The sequence below is a fragment of the Podarcis raffonei genome, chromosome 12 (genome assembly GCF_027172205.1).
Source record: "Podarcis raffonei isolate rPodRaf1 chromosome 12, rPodRaf1.pri, whole genome shotgun sequence".
Taxonomy (NCBI): domain Eukaryota; kingdom Metazoa; phylum Chordata; class Lepidosauria; order Squamata; family Lacertidae; genus Podarcis; species Podarcis raffonei.
The window spans coordinates 40,551,784-40,574,417 of NC_070613.1; the positions used below are offsets into that span (position 1 = coordinate 40,551,784).

The 22,634-nt window shown below is 42.0% G+C and overlaps 1 protein-coding gene across 11 annotated transcripts in view; it reads right to left on the bottom strand.

Annotated features, from left to right (window-relative positions):
• ZNF385D (zinc finger protein 385D) overlaps positions 1 to 22,634 on the bottom strand; it is a 551,565-nt gene that overhangs the window by 285,838 nt on the left and 243,093 nt on the right. For all 11 annotated transcript variants that reach the window (XM_053409980.1, XM_053409979.1, XM_053409986.1 and 8 more), the window contains one exon: positions 11,888 to 12,166. In XM_053409980.1, the coding sequence (XP_053265955.1) occupies positions 11,888 to 12,161 (274 nt within the window). In that variant the 5' untranslated portion in view covers positions 12,162 to 12,166. The remainder of the gene's footprint in view (positions 1 to 11,887; positions 12,167 to 22,634) is intronic.

A 22,634-nucleotide genomic window follows, 5' to 3' on the forward strand; every position in this document is an offset into this window, starting at 1 on the left:
AATAAAAATATGATACTTTACATTGGAACCCCCTGCCGCAATTTCCCCATAATGAATCAGATCCTAAGCGGAAAACACATGAGTCAGAATTCTAAAATGCCAAGTCTTCCTATGTAGAAAGGAAAGTTCTGCAGACCAGTTAAATTATCCCTTCACGCCATCTCTCTCATCCCCACTCCTGTTTCTAAAAATAGGCAAAGATGAAATCATCTTCACATAGGCCTAGTTCAAATGTAATGTGAAAAACTATGGTTCCTTGCATTGATGGGGAATCTGTGGCCCTCCCTATGTTATGGGACTCCAACTCCCACCAGCCCCAGCCAACATATTCAATGGTCAGTGCTTGTAGTCCAACAACATTTGGAAGATCACAGGTTCCCCATCCCTGGTTTAATGGGAGTGAGTGGTATGCTGGTACACACTGCTCATCAGATTCCACTTCAGTTCTGCCTTTGCTGCACTGGGAGAAAACAAGCCACAGACTGACTTAACATTATGTGGGTTTCTTTCTTTCCACGCTTGCCCTCACAACCCAGGATTAAGACACACCCACAATAAAGTTGGAATACACCGTCACAACTTTATTAACAGACCAAAAGGATCTGCGTCAGGGGACTAAACATATGTGGGATGAATTTTGGTAGAGAGAATGGGAATGCCTTGCTCTCCGTGTTTGGGCAACACCACCTTGGCTCAAATCCAGACCACATCTTTTGAACAGAGAGAGGCTTTTTTTCACTGCTAGCTGCCAAGAAGGTGAGGTGAGGAGGGAGCCTGTTTCCCTCTCAAGCTGGCTGGCAATGCAAGGTGGGTAGACAGAGAGCCTTCCCAAAATGTGAATCGGGATGCTTAGCTTAAAGCCAAATTCCTCCCCAGCCCACACAAAATGCTACGTTGTGACAAAGCAGCAGCCATTTAAGCAAAATTAGCCACACATCCCAGATCAGAACAGTACAGTGGTACCTCGGGTTAAGTACTTAATTCGTTCCGGAGGTCCCTTCTTAACCTGAAACTGTTCTTAACCTGAAGCACCACTTTAACCTATGGGGCCTCCTGCTGCTGCCGAGCCGCCAAAGCACTATTTCTGTTCTCATCCTGAAGCAAAGTTCTTAACCTGAAGCACTATTTCTGGGTTAGCAGAGTCTGTAACCTGAAGGATATGTAACCTGAAGCGTATGTAACCCGAGGTACCACTGTACATAGTAAGAGGCGAAATGCACCTCAAGCGGCTACAGCATTCCCAGTCAGTGCCTAATGGCAATTGGTTAATCCTGCACTGTCCAAAGGGTGGGTGGGTTGCTAAGTGACAAGCAGCAGAAGGGAAGAGCTCCATTTATGCAACACACTTGCCCACCTCTCATTGGCCTAAGGTGGCATGATGAGCAGCCTAATTCTCCTCCCATCCAGGGGCAGCCCCATGAGCTGTCTTCTTTCCAGGTGGGGTGGGACAATCTCACTCCCCTCACAAGAAGCAGTGGGGGGACCAAATCGCAAGCCAAAGCCAAGACTTGGTCTTAACTTACTGCTTCTGGTTTGTTAGAAGGAAACAAACGGTTTGATGCACATTTGCCTTACCATAGTTAATTTTAATTATGGTTTAATGTTTCACATGAACCGGGTCAAGGACTCTACTGACTTTCGAAAGGAGGCATGAAGAAGAAGTTATCCAGCCAAGTGCCGAAATTTACATGGCTGAGGTATCTATTCCACTTGAAAGGACATTTGCAAAACAGCTGCTCGTTGCACCCAGAAGCCTCCTGTGCCCATCACCTACAAAAACATATCTATTTGTGTAAATTATTTATAACCCAATCTTCTCGGACAATTGCTCACACATTGCCATAGTGAGGAACAACTTACAACAGAACAATATACCATTTAAATGAAAGAAACAGCAACAGGATTTTCTGTTAATAGAAATATGGCTGGTCTTTAACTTCAGGAAAGGCGGAACATCTCAAAGTACAGGAAAAAGAATTAATAAGCTTTAATATATACTTTAAGTAACACAGGAAATGTTTTCTGCTAAGTTGTTCAGCATTAATGTAGGACTTTGTAAGCAAAGCAGGCAGGGATTCTATGGGGTTTATTTTTATCTGAGCTCACTTTGTTAGAAAGAATGTATCCAAAGACAAAAACTGGCTTTATTCGGTGAAAAGGAAGTGAATAGCAAGAGGTGTTTGCTGCTCTGCATAAATCCATTATCTATAAATATATCCTCAACAGTTTATTATGGACTGTGCTAAAGTTGTCAACAAAGCTACTGGGAGGAAGCACCCTCAGTAGAACTGGGAGAGCTTATCTACTTGTACATGTAATGCCCAGATTAACTAAAACCAGAAATGTTTCGGTAAAGTTATTTCTCAAGTTCATTTCAGAGCAATTGCTTAATACTCAGGTTTGAAATTCCTAGACTCTTTGGAACCAGGGTTCAAATCCCAGTGAGATCACATCTTCCTTTCAAGATATAAATAGAAATATTTGCCGTTTCAAAAGTATTTTGGAAGAGACCTTAAAACACAACCAGGCATTAAAATCCACATGCAAAATATCATCAGATTTACTTGAATTTGGAATGGTGGCAACAATGCCTTCAGTTTTATACAGAACACTATTCAATTGCTGCCAGCCACTGGGGGTAAAATGATATAGTGAAATAGCAGGAGGGCCCAGTTACTTCAATTTAAAGCTATAGGACATGCATGTTCAGAAAATATATGTGCAAGATATTTCCCTCCCTCTCCACTTCCTTCCATAGAGTAATGATACTCCTAACACACTGGATATGGGCAGAATGTTAAAGTCCTTGAAATGTCCTTCACCACCCATCCATACAGCCAGATTTCGGTTATTTATAGAAGGAACTCAGTTGTCAGGGCTCTTTCTTTCCTCTTCATCCTGTGTAGCAACGAAACTAACAAGGCTTTTACATTCTCAGGCTGCCAACATGCCAGCATTCAGTTTTACAATACAGTCATGAGTATGTGTAGCAGTAGCCAATTAGGAAAACTGACAGAAAGATAATTGATGCTCTGGCACCAATTGCTAGTTACACAATTAAAAGGAAATTATTCTACGCTTAAGAGAGTGCAGAAGGTGAACATTTCCATTCAAAACAGAGCCTTGATTCAAACATTCAGTGCCTGCCGGGAGACCCCCTCCAGGCCACCATAAAGACAACATCAATGCTCTTATCACACATTCAGTGAATGCACGAAACGAGGTGGGAGGGAGGCAGAATGGCAACAGCAGTTCCCGCTCCAAACCTTCACGGGTTCATTTTGAATGTATGAATCAGAACCCGAAGAATACAAATACACATAGTCAGGGCTTTCCTGGAATGACTGAAAGCTCTGTTTTCAACTCCAACAGCACCACCACCCGGTTTGCCTATCAGATGGAGAGAGTCCTGTGCATATAATCTCTCTGCTCATTTATTCAAAATGAATTATCTGGGTATATGCTTAGGACAGGGAGTGCCAGCACAGTCTCATTTCCACCACCCCTTCCTCCTTAGACCTGCATTCAACAAGACTCCTTTGGGAGCCTCCTGCACATCTGCCTCTCCTGCAGATGTGGAAACCAACTATGGTTTGTCAGGAGCAGCTCAAGATTGAGATGAACTATCGCAGGGACACATCACTCTCTATACCAGCTTCGCTAAGCCATTTCAGGAGAATTTAGAAATGCTCCCTCCATAATCACATACGGTCACTCTCTTTCTACTTCCAGTATTTGTATTTCATTCCAATCCATGAGAAACATATTGAGTAAAGTCAGCAAAACAGACATATGAATGAAAACCCAAAAACCACATAAACAGTTGCAAAAAAAAAGGAAAGGGGAGACTGTACAAAAGTTACAGTGACTTTATTCTAATATCAGACTGATGCGAATACACAGTAAGATTCTTTCAGAGCTCTCAGTTCTTGAGTAATTTACATTGGAGCACTCCAGCCCATTTAACAGGTCCTTAGTGCTGCAGCAATACTGCTCTGAGGCTTTTTTAAAGTTATGCAAACTTAATATGCGATGTCCATAAAACTTTACAAGCTTAAAACTGTTCTCCAGACAGTATATTTATGAGTAATACATCTTTAAATGCCATCTCTCTGTGTCAGTATTATATATCATATAACACATCAGGCACTTCAAATATCTTTTCTTTGGCTTTCCCAGCTATAGCCCAGCCATCTGTGTGCATCAAGGGTCACTGACATCAAAAGAGTAGGAGATAAAAATCAAATAAAACATAATGAAATACTATGGCACCTATTTTTAAAACTCTCTGTTCACATGTAATATTTCAAAGCATTATCGTGGGGCTTTGGAAAGCATTGTTAATGGCTAGCGTTCCATGAAACACAAGTGTAAGGCTTTCTCATAGCCGGCTACAGAAAACTGAATATTTAAGCATATTTATGCAGACACCACACATGTGCAAATGTTGCCAGTTCTACAGGGGACCACTAAAACCAGTGTGCCTGCCAAGATCTAAGCCATATCATTTATATGCAAACCATGAAATTTCAGCTAGTCACACATTGTCAGGTAAACAGACTCAAACATTTTTGTGATTTGCTTGAGATTTTGTCACGGGACCAATACAATACAGAGCTATATAACACTGCAATCCTGTGCATTTCTACTCAGAAATAGGTTTCTTACTCCTAAGTAAAGGGATATAGGATTGCAGCAGAGCTCTTTTATCTGTATAGTTGTTTCAAATGTTTTCCTTTACAAATTAACATAGTGTTTAGAGCATCTGGCTAGGAGCAAGGAAATTAAGGTGCAAATCATCCTTTCAGCCATGAACATCACCAGGTAAGCTTGGGCTGATCGTGACCTTTCAGTCTAATCAAGTAGCGGCCAAGGTGGCAGTACAGGGCTGTGAAGCCCCCTCCCCACACCAGTGTTGCTACAGGTTACCGCCATCTTCCCTGCCCCAGCCTTGTCCAGGTAAGCCTTTGCCAGGAAGCCACATTTGTAGCTTGGGGAAGAGATGGAGAACAATGCTTGCCACCCTGAACAACCTGGGAAAGGGAGGGAGAGATTAATACACAACGAGTAACAAACTCCCAGCAGCCCTGATCTTTGGCTGTGCCAGCTGGGACGAATGGGCACTGAAGTTCTACAAGATCTGTAGGGCTTAGGGCAGTCCTACCATCAGACAAAGTGAGGCAACTGCCTCAGTTGGCAAATGTTCTGGGACAGCAGCAGCAGCCCCTGGGCATTTGCTCCTGAGCCCTCAGACTTAACCCCTGCTGCCACATTGCCTCTCCTGGGCCACCTGTTCTAACCTGCTGCCTCACGTGTTGTGGAGGATGTTCTCCCATCACTGGGAGACTGAAGCTGGGGAGAGGAGGTTCTCTCGTATCTCCAACTACACCCTTATTTTCAAGGAAAGGGAATGAGTGTGGATGTGCAAAATTGTGGTGTGCATAGTTGCAGTGTGTGCACTGTAGGTTCTCCACTATGCAAATATGCCCACAGGCCCAAAAAAAGAAATTTGCAACCCCTGACCTAGAGTATTTCTTTATCAAATGAGAATGGCACACCTGTGTGAAATTAGGCAGCCTATCTTTGTTTAAAAACACAAGAGAGGTTTCTGGGAAAGGATCAGTCAGCCACTGCTGAAGTTGTAGCTGGTTATTTGGGATGTATATATACAAGCACCATCCCCAGTTAAGCAACACAAACGTATTTTGTATTTGGAATGAGAGAACATTTTGTACTCAGGTGTGATAAAACTGAACTGCTAATCGGCCACCAGAGACTGCAATGGGGCACCAGGGAAGAGATGATCTCTTCTGCTCTGGTTTGTTGATTAGGACCAATATAGAACTGCATGTATCCCATAGCCATGCCCAACAGATTGAAGGCCATGTGCTTATTGTCACCGCTGAATTTGATCTGGTGCTTTCTTTTAAGTTACAAAACAGAGCCCAGGATTGGGAACTGCACCAATTGTTAAACCATGGAGAAGACAGAAAAATCAGTCAGGAAATTCCCATGCTACATAATCATCACCCGCAGCAGGCTAATTAAATAAAATAGTTCATTACTGTGCTCAATTTTTACTTCGGCAAATCTACAGCCTTATTTTTTAGTATTTTAACAGGAGAGCAGGCAGTCTCTTTGGGACTCTTTAAGAATGTTTTAAATCTTTAATTTCATGAGTTTTACAACTCACCAAATAGCAAGATAATAAAGCTTTGTCAGCACCAACTTTCAACAATGCTGTGCCTAGAAGATGCTTTGGCTGCTACACTGGAAAGTCTAGAAACTAGAAGCCTGTCTCAAAATTCCACCCAGTCATTACCGGTCAAAAACTGAGAGCAGTACTGGTACAGGGGATAAGATGGGACCACTCTCCAGACAATAATGTCACTGCCGATAACCTGAACTGTGATTGGGGTATGGTGGAACAACAGTAAGCTTGGGACTGCATGGATACACTAGAAGGGCCAACTAAGCACTCCAGTTGGTGTACCTGAACAACCCCAAAGTCACTGCTGGCCCAGCTCAGCCCCTTCCAGGTAAGCAGCTGTAGCCTTATTGGAGTTCACCAATTGGGTCTGCGTTGCTCCCGGACAGGAGGAAGGAAGTCAAATAACACCGAGGGTTGGTTCAGAGAAAGAGTTCTTTATTTCTGCTCTCCAGAACAGCAGAAAGGCACCTGCGTGGTGTGTCCACAGCAAGTGTCCACAGCAAGAAATGAGAAATTTCATGCAGTATATATATCCTCCAGGCACCCTCTCCCTCCTTCCCCAGGAATCCAACCACATCAGCCTATCCACGCAGCTTGATATCACAGATGTTCCTGCTCCGGCACTCTTAACCATAAAAGGGATTTCCTTCCTGCACTCCTGATCATAAAAGGATATTCCTGTTCCTACTCTTATCTTGGAGCCAGAGGTCACCATTTCCGAGAACACACTCTGGCATTGTTCCCAGACTTGGGTCTGTGCGTCTTTGTGGTCAGAACATAAGATAAGGCACAGACGTGTTTCCTCTGTTCTACTGGTACAGTCAGGGTCATCCTTGACGTCACAAACTGATAAAGGAGAGAGCTGTGTTCTTGTTATGCATTTGCTCAACAGCTCAAGTTTATGCATTTTAGCTAAGGAAAAATAGGGATTTTGGTGCAGTTTAAAACTGCCTGCACAGTCAGTTTTGGGTTTGGGAAACCCATTCCTTCACAGCAATGATGGCAGTAACAAGAGGGTGGATCCGCAGCTCTGCCCCATGCATGGGCCAGAGTTGAATACGAAGGGGATGTAAAATGGAGCAGCCACTGGAGGTCCAGCTTTAGGGAAGGTTGACTGAGAGAAGAAGGAGCTGCGCAAAAGAGTTCTGATCACCATATGTGATTGATATATGCATCCAAACATAGTGGCGTAGAATGGGTTGTCAGCACCCAGGGCCGCATAGAGGGTTGGGTGGGAGGGAGGTAAATGAACAGAGTATGCATGTGCATTCAACTGCTTATTGGAGTCCATGTCACCCAGGAGATAGCAGCCCCAGAGATAAAAAAAGAAGAGCTGTTCCATTGTCTGGAGAGGTAACTTCCTGGTTCACATGGAGAAGCCATTTTCAATGCAGCCCAGCGATGGAAGTGCATAGCTGTATTGAGGCAGCACTGGGTGTTGAAATCTTCTGCCCCAACCATTTTGCACCCCAGGCAACTGCCCCTGTGAGCCCTCCCCACGTTACTCCACTGTCCAAATGATACACTACTAACTCCCCTAAAATGTTACTTAACTGGAATTAAAAAGGGCAGTGTTTGTTCAAGTGATAAAGGGACAAAGTTGGTAATTGTTTTCATCCAATCTATTACACACAAAATGTCAAGGCAGAAAAATATGTCATCATTAAAAGGCAGGCAGGCAGGCTACCTTCAGAAACTGTAGGGAAACCATAATCATGACATATATTATGAAGCCAATGAGACAAGTAGAATTAGAGCAGATGTCATGCCAGCCATACTAGAATAATTTAAAGAGTTAAAGCAGTGAGTGCAGCTGTCACCCCCAGCACCCACTCAGAAACACTCCTGGTGCTACACTTAGGGCAAAATGAAGCATACTAGACCTTCTTTAACCTTCATGTGGCACATGAAGTTGGAATGCAACCTTTCCTTTGGCCACGGGTGAGATCTATAAAACCGAGTTATTGGGTTTTTGATAGACATCTCTGTGCTTGGCAAGTCACAAGTTGTTCATCTTAAGTTTCAGAGACAATTCAGTTCCGTCCCACTGCAGCAGAAGTTCTTAGATTTCTAAAACAGTTTTGGCATGTGGAGGGGAGTTTCTGAGCATTTGCAGAACAAGTGTATTTAAAAAAGGAGAAACTGAAGTACAACACTGTGGCAGATAAAATTAGAAGAGACTGTTCAGCGCAGAGCTGTCAGCACAAATATCTGAAGTCGGAAAAATATGGAGAGAACACTGAAGGTGGCACATTTAGGATAAGCAAGAGAACCAAGCTCTGACTGAGAGAAGAAACTGGGCACAGCTTTCTTATATGCCCAAGGAGTGGACCAGAGAGGAGAAGCAGGGCAGCAAACAAGAAAGCTACAAAGCTTATGTGCACCACTTACACGTGAATCTGCTGTACCCAGAGGTGTGCCAGCACATAGCAATTCTATTTTGAAAGGCATAAATAGAAGAGAATATAATTGCCACAGTTCTTCAGACCATAGTAACAGTGGCCGGTGAGGCAGCATGGGTGGGGCACCATTGTTTTCCCAGCTTCCCAACACAGCAGGTTATGCTGGTGCTTAAAGGTAAAGGTACCCCTGACCATTAGGTCCAGTCGCAGACGACTCTGGGGTTGCGGTGCTCATCTCACTCTATAGGCTGAGGGAGCCGGCGTTTGTCCGCAAACAGCTTCTGGGTCATGTGGCCAGCATGACTAAGCCACTTCTGGCGAACCAGAAGCAGAAGAAGCAGAATAGACCCGTTGAAATGAGTGGGTCCATAGACTCTTAGGTCTAATAGTCAAATATGGCCCTTTATGTCCGAGCTAGGATCAGAGCAAATATTTTACCCTTTTCAATTATTGAGCTGAAAATAAGTAAAAAGTTATCTCCTGCAAATTTTAGAATATTCAGTTATGGATAAAGAACTCATTAGTTTTGAACATATTCGATTTTGCCCCTCAATCCCATCCACTGCCATTGTTTTTGCTAACTGCTTCTGCTTCAACAGCTTTTTTTCTTGTTGCTGACTTCTTCTTGCATTAGTCAAGTAAAGTACAGTATGTGACCTGAGCTAAGAAGGGATCATTTAGCAAAGATCGCCACCTAAGAATTATAACTGGGACATGATGATGTCAGTGAGGATAAACAAAGCCAGAAATCAGTGTAAACGACGGGACAAACGTTTCTGCAGACGTTGCTACAAAATCAGAAGAGGATAGTTTTTGACATTGCAGAAAACATTCCAAAAACTTATTGAGACTTTTCCAAGGCTGACCTGAAAACCACTCATTCTATTTTGCTGCCCCACTCACAGGCAACAAAATGGGGGGGGGGGAGGTAATGGGTGGCTGCCATTCACTCCATAATTCCAATAGGAATTATGCCCCCAAATTTTTTTAAGCAGTAAACTAGGAGCTAGATTAGTTCTAGCGTGATCCAATATAGTAAATGATACTTTGTCTCATTGTGCTGCAATGAGCTCTCTAATACCTAGAGAGTAATTTGGCTCAGACTTTTTCTCAAACAGGCACCTAGCAAGTAGACTAACAAATACTCACCTAACGAGAAGGACAGACATTGTATCAGAGCTTATTTCTTCTTTTTCCAGTAGTCCGTTGCAACTTTGACAAAGGCTGCTGATTCCCATTAATCATTTCTCAGTTTTTACTATCCCATGTTACAAACCCCACCCGAGCTTTCCATGTTGTGTGGAAATAATTCACATCAGAAACAGAAAAAGGAACAATCGCATCAACAAAGCTGCCATAGAGCATTAGTTTCAAGAGCACATAAGTAAACATCTGAAAAGACAACAGAGAAGCTTGAGCACTTAGATAGAAGCAAATGTGTTCTAGAACAGATGGTGACTACACTTCACTGCTCCAAAAAGACCTGACATTTTCCCCTGTGGCTGCTGGTGTGCGGCTTAGGAAAATGCCCACAAAACTAATATTTTACAATTGCTCCTTCATAAAACAGCTAAATCGTGGCTATTTAAAAACGATGACAATGAATAATCACATCCAGTTTACAGATTTTTAAAATGCAATTATCTAATTTACAAACATCTTCAGGTTAGTACTACAAAGGTGGATAGTGATTAAGCATCAGTTGTTTCAAAATTATGCAATGAAAGATCAGTTCTGTGAAAGATTGATTCTGTGGGTAGCAAAAAAGTAAACAACCCATGTCAGGATTTCAAGCCCATGATTATGGACTGCTAAATGGATGAAGACTTGCCAAATTGAGCCCTTCACAAGATATTAAAATTATTCAGTAGTAGGCTGAATATTCACAATGGTTTATTTTCAGTACCAAGGTTAATGATCTAGGTAGGGGGAAAGGGGTTCACCCACATGAAAACCTACTATTTATTTTTTAATTTATTTTCCATGCCAGTTTTCACCTACTCTTCTGCTATCGTTCTGCTGCTTCAGAACCACTTTTTAACTTGGAAGAGCTTCTTCAACACATGTTACCATGGGCTATCAGTCTGGCTATCTGACAACTTCCCTGAGGACAAACAAATCTCTTACCATCTGTGCATTATCTCACTCACCAGAGCAACCCTTCCTGAGATAATTTAATTGACTGTCAATTTCCATGAACAGAATTTCGTCTATATCCACCAACAGTGACTTACGATGCAGGGCTAATTGCTGCAGAATGTACACCTAAATGCACATCCTATTTATTGCATTATTGTATTGTATTAAAATCTGTATGTGAATGTGCCCCTATCCATGTTCAGCAGCAACTAAATATGTGTGACTCAATTGCAATCAGTGAGCTGTTGCCTTGATAACAGAACGCAATCTCTTGGTAACACTTTCACGTACCTTTACCCTTTGCACATTTTGTCAGGGAAGGAAGTTTATGAAATACATATGCCACCAGACAGCAATCTGCAGCATTTTACACTAGCTGATGCTTTAGGACACTCTTCAAGGAAAGCTCCACAGAGAAAGCACTGTAGTAGTCTGGCCTGTAGATTTCACAAGCTTGAATAATGGTTGCCAAATACTATTCAAACAAGCTCATAGCTTACACATCAGGCATAGCAGATATGTCATCAAAGCCACACTAATGAATATTTAATAATAATTTGAACCATAGCTTCTACTCTTAAATCCAAATCTTAATATTTCTGAAATGTTTAAAATCTAATATTTTACTTTACACTACTCTTCTAAATTGTAGGGATGTGGGTGGCACTGTGGTCTAAACCACAGAGCCTAGGGTTTGCCGATCAGAAGGTCAGTGGTTCGAATCCCCATGACAGGGTGAGCTCCTGTTGCTCAGTCACTGCGCCTGCCAACCTAGCAGTTCAAAAGCACATCGAAGTGCAAGTTGATAAATAGGTACCGCTCTGGCGGGAAGGTAAATGGTGTTTCTGTGACTGCTCTGGTTCACCAGAAGCAGTTTAGTCATGCTGGCCACATGTGAGATGAGCACCGCAACCCCAGAGTCGTTCACGACTGGACCTAATGGTCAGGGGTCCCTTTACATTTACCTTACTCTTCTAAATTATGCAAGACATCAAAAATGGCTTAGCCATACTTAAAAGTGGAACCACCCACTGCCCACTTTTTAAAAAGGACTCAAGCACCACTTCAAAAGCATACCTGATGCACTTTCACACGTGAATCTCATAGACAAGACAGAATATAGCAAATAACTTACCATTATCAGTTTTTGGATTCCCGTTGCTGAGCTGCTTTAATCTTTTCTGGTGTGATTTCCCATTGTAGTGGATCTGTGCCTGAGCAGCAGAGTTCAGTTGAATGTTGCACACATTGCACAAAGTAAAACTGCTGTGTTTCTTCTCTCTTTCTTTCTTTTCCTCACTCTCATCAGGGGTCAGGTCTGCCTCGCCTTCTCTTTCATGAAAACATGTGAAATTTGCAGTATACGGTACATTGTCTTGAGATGGATTAGGACTCCAGGGTTTCTTCATAGTTTCTAAGATAAACAAAAGAGAAAACTATGAGTGATGTGTGTACCGTGCATCTAGCACTTTCATCCTGTGGAAATTTGGTGGTCTGCACTTAGTGTCAATGGAGCAAGGCTGTGTTTCTCACATGGTACCAGCAATGCCTGGTTGGCTGGTTAGTGTGGCTCCCTGGCCCTAATGTCAGAAAACTCAACATGCCATAGGGGGGCCAATCAGTGAAGTCCCTTCTACACATATAAAGACACAATTTCAGATCTGGTGGGGAATCATATTTTTGACTGCTTCCATTTTCCCTTGATGGCTTAGTATTCTCTTTACAGTGAGTTTATTTAAAATAGAAGATCATTAAAAATTGAACCCATTGCTTGCAGTTTGAAAAGACACAGTCAGTTCTGTTACTCCCACTAATTCTAGTGTATGGAAGGACTCAACCACAGCTATCACAGGAAAAAAACACTATGTGGAGCAGCTTAAAGGTCTTCATCCAAATCACAAATTGAGAAATCTGATTTCTAATAATGAATTTCAAAAATTACAGACATGTTATTATAGGTTATTAATCTAACTCACATTTGAAGATAGTCTAATTAATAACTTATTTGAACTGCTCACAGTGTGATCCTATACATGTCTGCTCAGAAGCACCACCAAGTTCAATGGGACTTACTTCAGGTTTAAGGATTGCAGCCCAAGACTCTGCTTTATTCAAGAAATCTAATATATTTTTAAGGCTCCCAAACCTCCTCTTTACATGTGCATAGCACAGAATGGATGGCATTTTAAACACTTCACACAGTAGTGCACTAAACTTTACAATTCTAACACAGTAGATCTTGTGATATTTGGAGTTTTTCCCCAACGCTGTCATTCGGTAATCATAAATCTCATTAGCTGCAGGGAAATGCTTCAAAATATTAAGTGATTGCATCTTAAAGGCTCAGAATCCAACAGGGAAATTTAAAATGTACTAATCCCTAGTAATAATTAGCAGTTTTTTATGAAATAAGGCCAGACTCCTGAAAGCATAGGCGTGTGCTGCGATACTGAAGACAATGTGATTTGTGCACATTTTCAGGATAAAGGCCCAAGAAACGAAAGTGTTAGAGTTTAGTAACTGGTAAGTTAAGTTGCAGCCAAGAAAGACAGACTCCAGCTGCAGCTCTGCTGGAAAATTGCTGTACAATTTGGACAAGTTACAATATTTCACATCAGTGTAACCAGAGTTACATACTGTGTAAAATGGAGCTATTATCCCTTTTCGGACACATAAAACACTGTGAGAAGTACAGATGGAGCTTGTGTTAATACCGAGAATTACTGGAACAGATAGAATTTTCAAGCACCATTTTTGATGTGCTTCCTTGTGGGAAAGGAAAAGGAAGTAAACACTGGAAAAGACAAATATGACAGAGCTTTTTCTGAGTCATTGCTTAAACATACAAGAGGCACTTCAGACAAAACACTTATGAAGGACACCAAAATTAAGTCAGCCAACTTACCATAACTGGTAAAAACCACAAATTATAGTTGGGCTTACGAAAACATGTATCATTAGTGTCCAGGATTTCAGATATTTTGGTGAACAGAGCTCACAGGCCAGCTAAAAGCAAAATGTTAAGGAATAAAATGGTCTACCCCTTAAACCAGATATTCTAAAGCTCTTTAACTGCAAACTTATGCTTCTACTTTCTTCTTTGTCAATCACTCATAGCCGAGTAAGATTGTCTTTCATCAATAAGGTCTTAACAGTGTGTCTGTAAGTGACTGTGGAAGCCAATTCTAGATCCACATGTCCTTCCACAGTGGGGACATAGGTTTCTGGGTGGGGGTTGATCATGGTGAGGGTTTGCCAAACATGCCTTCCTCTTAGCACGTTTCTTCCTTCTGTCCTGAGTTCAACGCGCACAACACCTTTGGTAAAGGCTGTTCTCCAATTAGAGCATTCGCAAGCCAGTGTTTCCCAGTTGTTAGTATTTATAGTACTAGATTTGCCTTGATATGCACAATTACCAAGAAGTAAGTCCCACTGAATTCAATGGGTTTTACTGATTAAACATAACAGGATCATGTTCTATCTCTGAGATCAGTCATGAATTTTTTAGATGATGTCAGAAAAACATATCTCTTTCCATCTGCAAAATGGGGGAAATGCTATAGCTTAGTTGTACGCTTTGTGTCCCCATTTCAGTACCCAGCATCTATAGAGTGGCTTGGGGAAAGCTCCTATACGAAATCCTGGAGAGCTGCTTCCAGACAGTGTAGACCAGGGGTAGTCAACCTTTTTATACCTACCACCCACTAATGCATCTTTCTTGATGGTAAAATTTCGTTACCGCCCACCAGCGCTCAATGGAAGGAGGATTCAGCTTGTGCCATAGAACCCCCTACTGTCCACCTAGAATCCTGAAATGCCCACTAGTGGGCAGTAGGGACCAGGTTGACAACCCCTAGTGTAGACAATACTGAACTAGATAGACCAATGGCCTGACTCACTATAAGGTAATTTTCTATTTCTCTATATTACTATAAAAGGTGGCTGAAAAAAATTATTGAAAAGTTAAATTAAGAGCTTTTGAACTCCAAAAACAAAAAACAAAAAAAAACCCAACCATACCTCTGAAAAAGGTCTTTTTAAACTTTTATTATTGAGCTTTCAACTTTTAATTATTTGGACTTCTTGTGTCCTACCAGGTCCAATTTAAGGTGCTGACTTCAGTCTGCAATGTTCTATACAGCTTGGGGCCCAAGTATTTGAAGGTTCATTTTCTCTATTACCAACCAACTGATGCTTAAAGTGGAGAAGGAGGTCCTGCTCATAGTTCCATTTTCAGCTGCAGTCCACGGTACATGAGCTATGGTATCCCTGATGTGGCATTCCCTCCACACATAGCTGTCCCCTATATTAAATGCCTTTAGGTGTCAGCTCATGACACATTTGATATTTCAGGCATATGTAAATGTTTGATACCTAAATTGTTACTGGCTCCTTCTGACTTATTTTAATTTATAAAACATATATATAGTTGGTTTTAAGACCTCGTATTCATATGTATATTTTTTATGAATCATTGTGTAGCACCCTGAAGACCTTTGGGTTGAAGGGCAGAATGCAAAATTATTTATTATTATTATTTATAGCATGCCAGTGTGCATGTTGCCATCTGGAGTTCTATGATCAATTTACAAAGTTCCTGATCACAAGGAGTTTATAATCTAAAACTGACAGTGGAGAAACTATGAGGTAGATAGAGATCAGAAAGTCGAGAATGCCTGGATAAAAATCCAAAAGGAATGAAAGTATATAAAGAACTTCTCAGAGTGTTTTTTTTCCTGATTAAGCTAGTGCTGAAAGAGCAAATTTTCCCTGAGGAAGGCAGCAAGGATTCTATATCTACTATCTCTGGAAGAAGGAACAAAAGAGCTATTGTCTGTCAAAAGAATATGTATTTATGTATTAAAAGGTTAAGCCACATCTGCACTAGAGTTTCCCAGGCAGAGGTATGGACTGTGAACAAACTCTGAGAACTATAGCTCTGAGAGAGGAATAGGGTCATGGGTGGCGCTGTGGGTTAAACCACAGAGCCTAGGACTTGCCGATCAGAAGGTCGGTGGTTCGAATCCCCGCAAAGGGGTGAGCTCCCGTTGCTCAGTCCCTGCTCCTGCCAACCTAGCAGTTCGAAAGCACATCAAAGTGCAAGTAGATAAATAGGTACCACTCCGGCAGGAAGAAACGGCGTTTCTGTGCACTGCTCTGGTTCGCCAGAAGCGGCTTAGTCATGCTGGCCACATTACCCGGAAGCTGTACGCCGGCTCCCTCGGCCAATAAAGCGAGATGAGCGTCGCAACCCCAGAGTTGGTCACGACTGGACCTAATGGTCAGGGGTCTCTTTACCTTTACCTTTAATAAATATCAGCATCCTTAACAAACTACAGTTCCCAAATTTATTTGGGGGAAACCAAGACTGTTCAAAGTAGTACCATAGTGCTTCAGATGTATAGTTCAGATGGGGCCCTAAGACTTACAAAAATACTATTAGGAGGAGGACAAGCATAAATCTTAAATGCAAACAATGAAATAACATCAGCATGCCTGTTTCTGTTTTTCAACATCTATGCATCTTCTGCATTGAAAACATTCCCCACTAGAGAGCAGTATGAATTTAAAATTACAAATACTTTGTATATATATAAAGGATAATAACTATGTTTTTCTATACAACCGCACAAATATTTTCTAATCTTTTGAGTCATTTTAAAACCTAATATACAGGATAAATTATGTAAATTTTGTGGTTAACATGAACCAAATAGAAAATGTGCATAAATACTGATGACTGTGCATTCACATGAAGGAGTAGATAATGTACACAAATAGGCAGCATTAACATATTGTACATAGTTCTGCCAAAATACAGAGTTTCCACCTGAAAACTGCATATTGATCAGATAATATACAAATTCTTGACATGAATTCACATTTTACCAGCAACATTTGAGTCTATGCATACTGATTGTTTGCAATGCTTATTTGTGAAAATTCATGTAAATGTATGCAACTGCAGGTCCAGATTTTGACTGTTAAAGGTTCAGGGATCAGTAAAAACAAAAGGGGGGGAAAGCTTTATGGGATAAGGGGATAAGCAGAGAATTTGGTGGAGTAGTGAGGTAGAAGAATGGATGAAGTGGATGGTAGAGTAACTATTGAATTCAAAGCCCCTTTAACAACATTAGGATGTGCAGAAAATATTCAGGTGACAATTGGCATGGACATAAAGTTATGGGTAAAACTTCGTTTTCTTAATACCCATACTGGGAAAAAGAGGCATCTGTTAAATTCCCCTGTCCAGAGGGGGGGGGGAGTGTTGGAAATCAATGGACATAACAGAATAGCAAGTTTTTTTCAGAAGTAATTGTAATATTAATAAATGAATGTTCCTCCACTGGTCTGGTGAAAGAGCCCATGGGGCAAAGGTGGCAGGTCAGGAGTTTAAGCACCACGGAGAGCTCCAAGTGAGCAACTTGTTCTAGCCAAAGTTAAAAGCAAACCAAGGCTGTGTACACATTACCTACTTAAAACACAACTAGGTACAGTGGTACTTCCGGTTATGAATTTGATTCGTTGCAGAGGTCCATTCTTAACCTGAAACTATTCTTAACATGAGGCACGCTTTTGCTAATGGGGCCTCCTGCTGCTGCCAGTACATGACTTCCGCTCACATCCTGGGGCAAAGTTCACAACCAGGAGCATCTACTTCTGGGTTAGCGGAGCTCGTTACCCGAAGTGTTCGTAAGGAGGACGGTACGTAACCCAAGGTTCCACTGTAATTATTTCCCCCGCAATTCAGATTGAAGCTGGTTGGGGGGGGGGGAGAATGCATCAAAATGTATTATTTCCTTAAAATAAATGAGTAGATAGATACAGGATAGGATTGTGATAAAAGTTTTGTTGTCCCGCCACTTCCCAAATCAGTGGTGGGAACACAGTGGATTCAGAGCAAACAGGAATGTGTACAAGGCCTCATTCCATTTAAGTTTCTGCCGCCAGACTACCTCTCCCAGGTGCTGTCCCCTTGTGGAGAACCTCTGGTCTGCAGACAGTTACTGCTATGTTTCATGACCTTCTGCTGTACAAGCTCCCTGTGCTACTGGACCTTTAGAGGACTGTGAGAGACATTTAGTTTGTTGGGCTGAAGGGAAGACATCCATGAAGATCCTGGCTCTGGCTCCAGAGGCCCAGGTGTTTTGGAACGTTGTTCTGTGGGCTCCTCATGTTAGTCAAGCTCAGAGAGCCAGTGTGGTGTAGTGGTTAAGAGCGGTAGACTCGTAATCTGGGGAACCGGGTTTGATTCCCTGCTCCTCCACATGAAGCTGCTGGGTGACCTTGGGCTAGTCAAACTTCTCTGAAGTCTCTCAGCCCCACTCACCTCACAGAGTGTTTGTTGTGGGGGAGGAAGGGAAAGGAGATTGTTAGCCACTTTGAGACTCCTTAGGGTAGTGATAAAGCGGGATATCAAATCCAAACTCTTCTTCAGTAGTCTCTCAGTCTCTAGCAGCAGGCATAGAGCCCTAAAGTTGATGACTCTGCAGTCTCCAACACTTTTCCTCACTTTGGTATTAGCATAAGAGTTCATTCTCAGAACCAGAGGATAAGTGATCATTTTTTTAAATATTTTTTTTTCTTTATATGCATTAAAACATGGAAAACAAAGGTAACTCTTCAGTGAAAAATCTATTAGCAAAATAATTTCAATTTGCTTTTTCTTTCAGATCTGTTCAATAAATAAACAATCCCTGTGCTATGACTGGTACAATGCCTACAGCTACACATAACAAAAAGAAAGTATTTTGTCTTCGGTGCCTTGTGGCAGATCATTAAAATTGTCCAGGGTGGGCTTTCGAACTTGGAGCAAATTCTATGCTGCATCTCTGCAATCAGCAGGCATTCCCAACCTATAGCCATAGTTTAATCTATGTTTCAGCAATTTATTTATGCTGGAAAGCACCTTAACAGAAGCCTAATTGTGTTAAAATATGCTGCACTCATTTATTTAATTAAGTTCTATAAAAAGAGATGAGCACTAATCTATCACATATGTTATTTAATTAGCAATACATATCTGTTTCATAATCCTTTGTAAAGGAAACAGAGCACTTTCAGTGGCTTATAAGCAGATTTATAAGCACCACCATTCAAATTCTAAGAAGTTATGCTGCAATTACTCTAATTTCTGCAACACCTATATCTGTGCATGTGACCATCTTATTTCCCTTAGCCTCAGGATCCTAATGAAAACAACTGGAGTTGGTCTCAGTATGAAGAGAAAATGTAAAGTTGTCTGTGTTATATTCTTTTAGAATATTAAGGCTCCTATGCACTTACCTGGGAATACGCCTTATTAAAAACAATGGGACTTAATTCTGATGCACAGGATTGCACTATAAATTTACTACCTTAAAAGGACCCAAGGGGTTCAGCTGATACTATAAAGTAGTACTTGTTGAATAGAAATAACTACAAAGAAGATTGCTTTACAGACTTTGGGTGGAACTGAACATTGCACTATTTATGAACGCTCCACCTGTGCAAGCATTTCAGTTCACCAGATGGACCAATCCCCCTTCTTCCCTTTGCACTCACAGTTCTGGGGATTTCCTCAAACCCCAACAAGCCAATTTCAGAAGGCACAGCGGATGTGGGGGAAGCCCCATTACTCAAGCAGATTTCTTTGTGCTTTGGGGCTTCTGCTGATGGAGCTCATTATCTGAATTCTGCCCATGGGCTTGGATCATAACTAGGCTTACATCAGCAGAAGGGCTCCATCCATACTTGTGTTTTAAATTTTAACTTTTCTATGTTTTAAAGTTAAAATGCTGAAATTTTGGCTATGATGGGAACCCCTTTCCCTGGCGTCCATTCCTCCCTTGTGAGGTTTTCAAGTGAAGTTCTTACATTCTTTCTAATGGACATCAGTACCTTAAAAATGATTTTAAGAGAAAAAGCAAGTAGGGGAATTGTTTTCTTTTCATGCTCCTAGAAACAGAAGGAGAAACAAGGCTCTTCTGTACTGTTCTGAAAACATCAAATGTAGACTTGCTTCTCTCCTCCCACTGGAAAATGTTGAAGGTAACTGGAAAAAAGCCTGGAAGCTACTGTTGTAATGAAGCTTTACTCTCTTGCTTAGGCTCTGTGGAGTGCTAATGCTAGCCCTGCTGAGTGTGCAAACTCCTTCCAAGGCCCTGTGGCTCATCTAAGCACAGTCAGTAAACTCTTCCAATATGCCTCACTAACCCCAGACTCTGTGGAAAAGCAAATACTTGCATCGTGCATGAGAGAATTCAGAAACTTCTCCTGAGGTTTGATTGAATTAAACTTCATTATCCAAGCCAATTGAGAATAAGACACAGATAAACTCGCTAAAAGTCCTTTGTGAAGATTTCTGTTAGCTGAAATACTGCCCTCCAAGCAAATATCCTATTAAAGACTGAACTGCAGATGAGAGTCATGTGGCTGTGAGAGCTACCTCAGCGAGCCCTTGGCAATGGACGGACACATTCAAATGATCGTTATCTCAGCCATGTCGCCACCCTGCCCTTTATGCACCTCCCTTTGCTGCAGAGTGCAGTTGAAGCAGGGTGCCTCTATTTAACCACAGTTTCACGTTTCACCTTCGCTAGTAAAGTAGGGTTATCAGCATTGGAACAAGTCAAGATCTGAAACCAACTGCAAACTATTGTAAGGTTACCAGATGTTTTTCAATGAATCCGGGGACACTATAAATAAATAAATAAATAAATAAATAAATAAATACTACACATTCGGGATGTTGGTGCTGCAACGATGGCAGGGTAGAGGGGCCACTGCCGCCTTGACCTCAACCGCCATGTTTCCCCTTCCTCCAAGGCATCTATCTCCTTTCTCCATGAGCCTGGGCAGCCCCTGAGTTGTTGGTTCTTCAGTGGTGGTGGTGGTGGAGAAGCGATGCACGGTGGGTTGGGCAAGGAAGGCAGAGAAGGAGGGCCAAGAGCAGTGGCAGCGGCGAGGCTTGGGCAGCGCGATGCCTCCCTTCCCATCAGAGCAACCCCAATCTCATTCCTACTTCCCATTCCTACTTACTCAGTTAGGCTTCCCGTTGCCTAACTGAGAGGTCCCTGCCCCCTCCTGCTTGCACGCAAGCTCTGATAGGTAGCGTGAGGCCTCCTTTCATAGCTGAGAGATCCCCGCCCCGCTCCTGCTTGCACGCAAGTAGGAGTTGGGAGGCTGCTCCAATAGGCAGCATGAAGCCTCCCTTCACAGCTTATATGCTGGGGTCTGGGAAGGTGGAGGCAGCATGGAAGCTGCATCTTTGAGCCCCTGCACCACCATCATATGGGGACTTCTGACCAGCTTCTGAAGCCAGCCAGAGCCTACTGCTCCAAGCTGCTAAGACTGCCGTTGCTTCATTTCTTAGATGAAATCCGGGGACATTCCGGGGATGGAATTTGTCCAGGGACTTGTTCGCAAATCCAAGGCTGTCCCCGGGAAACGGGGACGTCTGGTAACCCTAAACTATTGTTTAATATCCTGGCTGGTTCTGAAGCTGGTAAGCATTTATTTATTCATTACACCCAATAACACAGGTTTGGCAAAAACAAGAAATTATACTTAATTAGAGGCTTCCTAGTCGTATTGTGGCTCACACAATGGAAGGAACCAAAGGCTTTACATAAGTAAAAAGACTTGCGCATGCTTCAGTCACTAAGCCAAACTATAAAAATCTCAACTGGGTCAGGGTTCCTGACTGTTATCGCTGAAGTTGCTAGGGTTACTAGGTCCTAACTCCATAATTTGCTTGACTTTTTAAGCCTGGTACCTTAAATCAGAGTTCAGCAACATGAAAGCTTAAGCAAAAGTGAATTTGTTAGCTTCCAAGGTGCCACAAGGTTCTTAGAGTGCAATCCTATACAGTGGTACCTCGGGTTACATACGCTTCAGGTTACATACGCTTCAGGTTACAGACTCCGCTAACCCAGAAATAGTGCTTCAGGTTAAGAACTTTGCTTCAGGATGAGAACAGAATTTGTGCTTCGGCGGTGCGGCGGCAGCGGGAGGCCCCATTAGCTAAAGTGGTGCTTCAAGTTAAGAACAGTTTCAGGTTAAGAACGGACCTCCGGAACGAATTAACCCGCGGTACCACTGTACGCGTCTATTCAGAAGTGGTACAAATAAGTATAAATAGGACTGAAGTCTCCTCTGGGCTTGATTTTTTTCTGCAATAGAATTCACCTATATGGGGGGGAGACCTAATAGAATATTATGAACGTTATGCAAAACAAAGCTAAGGATTTTACCCTTTGGTGTATGTCATAGATATTTCCCCAAAATGGCTTCCCTATATAGTACCCTTTTGGTACCAGGCTAAATCCACTGTCATCAACAGCTTTTCACAAATCACTTGATTATTGATCACTATGCTTATCGTTCCTCACTGACCTAAACATTTTACACTGCTATTCTCCTGCTGCCTCAGCATCTCTCTGACATTTCTATGGTTGCAAGCTCTCACGTGCAGCGACCCTTTCCTAAAGACACCTTATGGCCATTTAAAGATTTCAATTTTTTTCTGCAATGGTGTGCATTTTTTCCCTTGGAGGAAAAAGTGCCTGGGTTGCAATTTAAACTTTCAATCTTTTTATCCATAAAAATTGAGAAAAATCTTAAGTCAAGTGCCTATATTTTCCCTGATATGCCATATTGTTACATATTGCACAAAACTGAAACACGCTGAATAGCCATCTGCTAACTGCTTTAAACATATATGTTCCAAACCAAGAGAGAGATCAAGCTTACATACACATAGCAGATGAGCAATGCTAACTTCCCTCTTCCATTAAGTCACTAACAGCCGCCTACTTTGAGTGGGACTTCTTGGTAGACATGCAAAGGACTGTGCTGTAAAAGTTAACCTGTATGCTGCTGCTTTGGCTATATCCACAAAT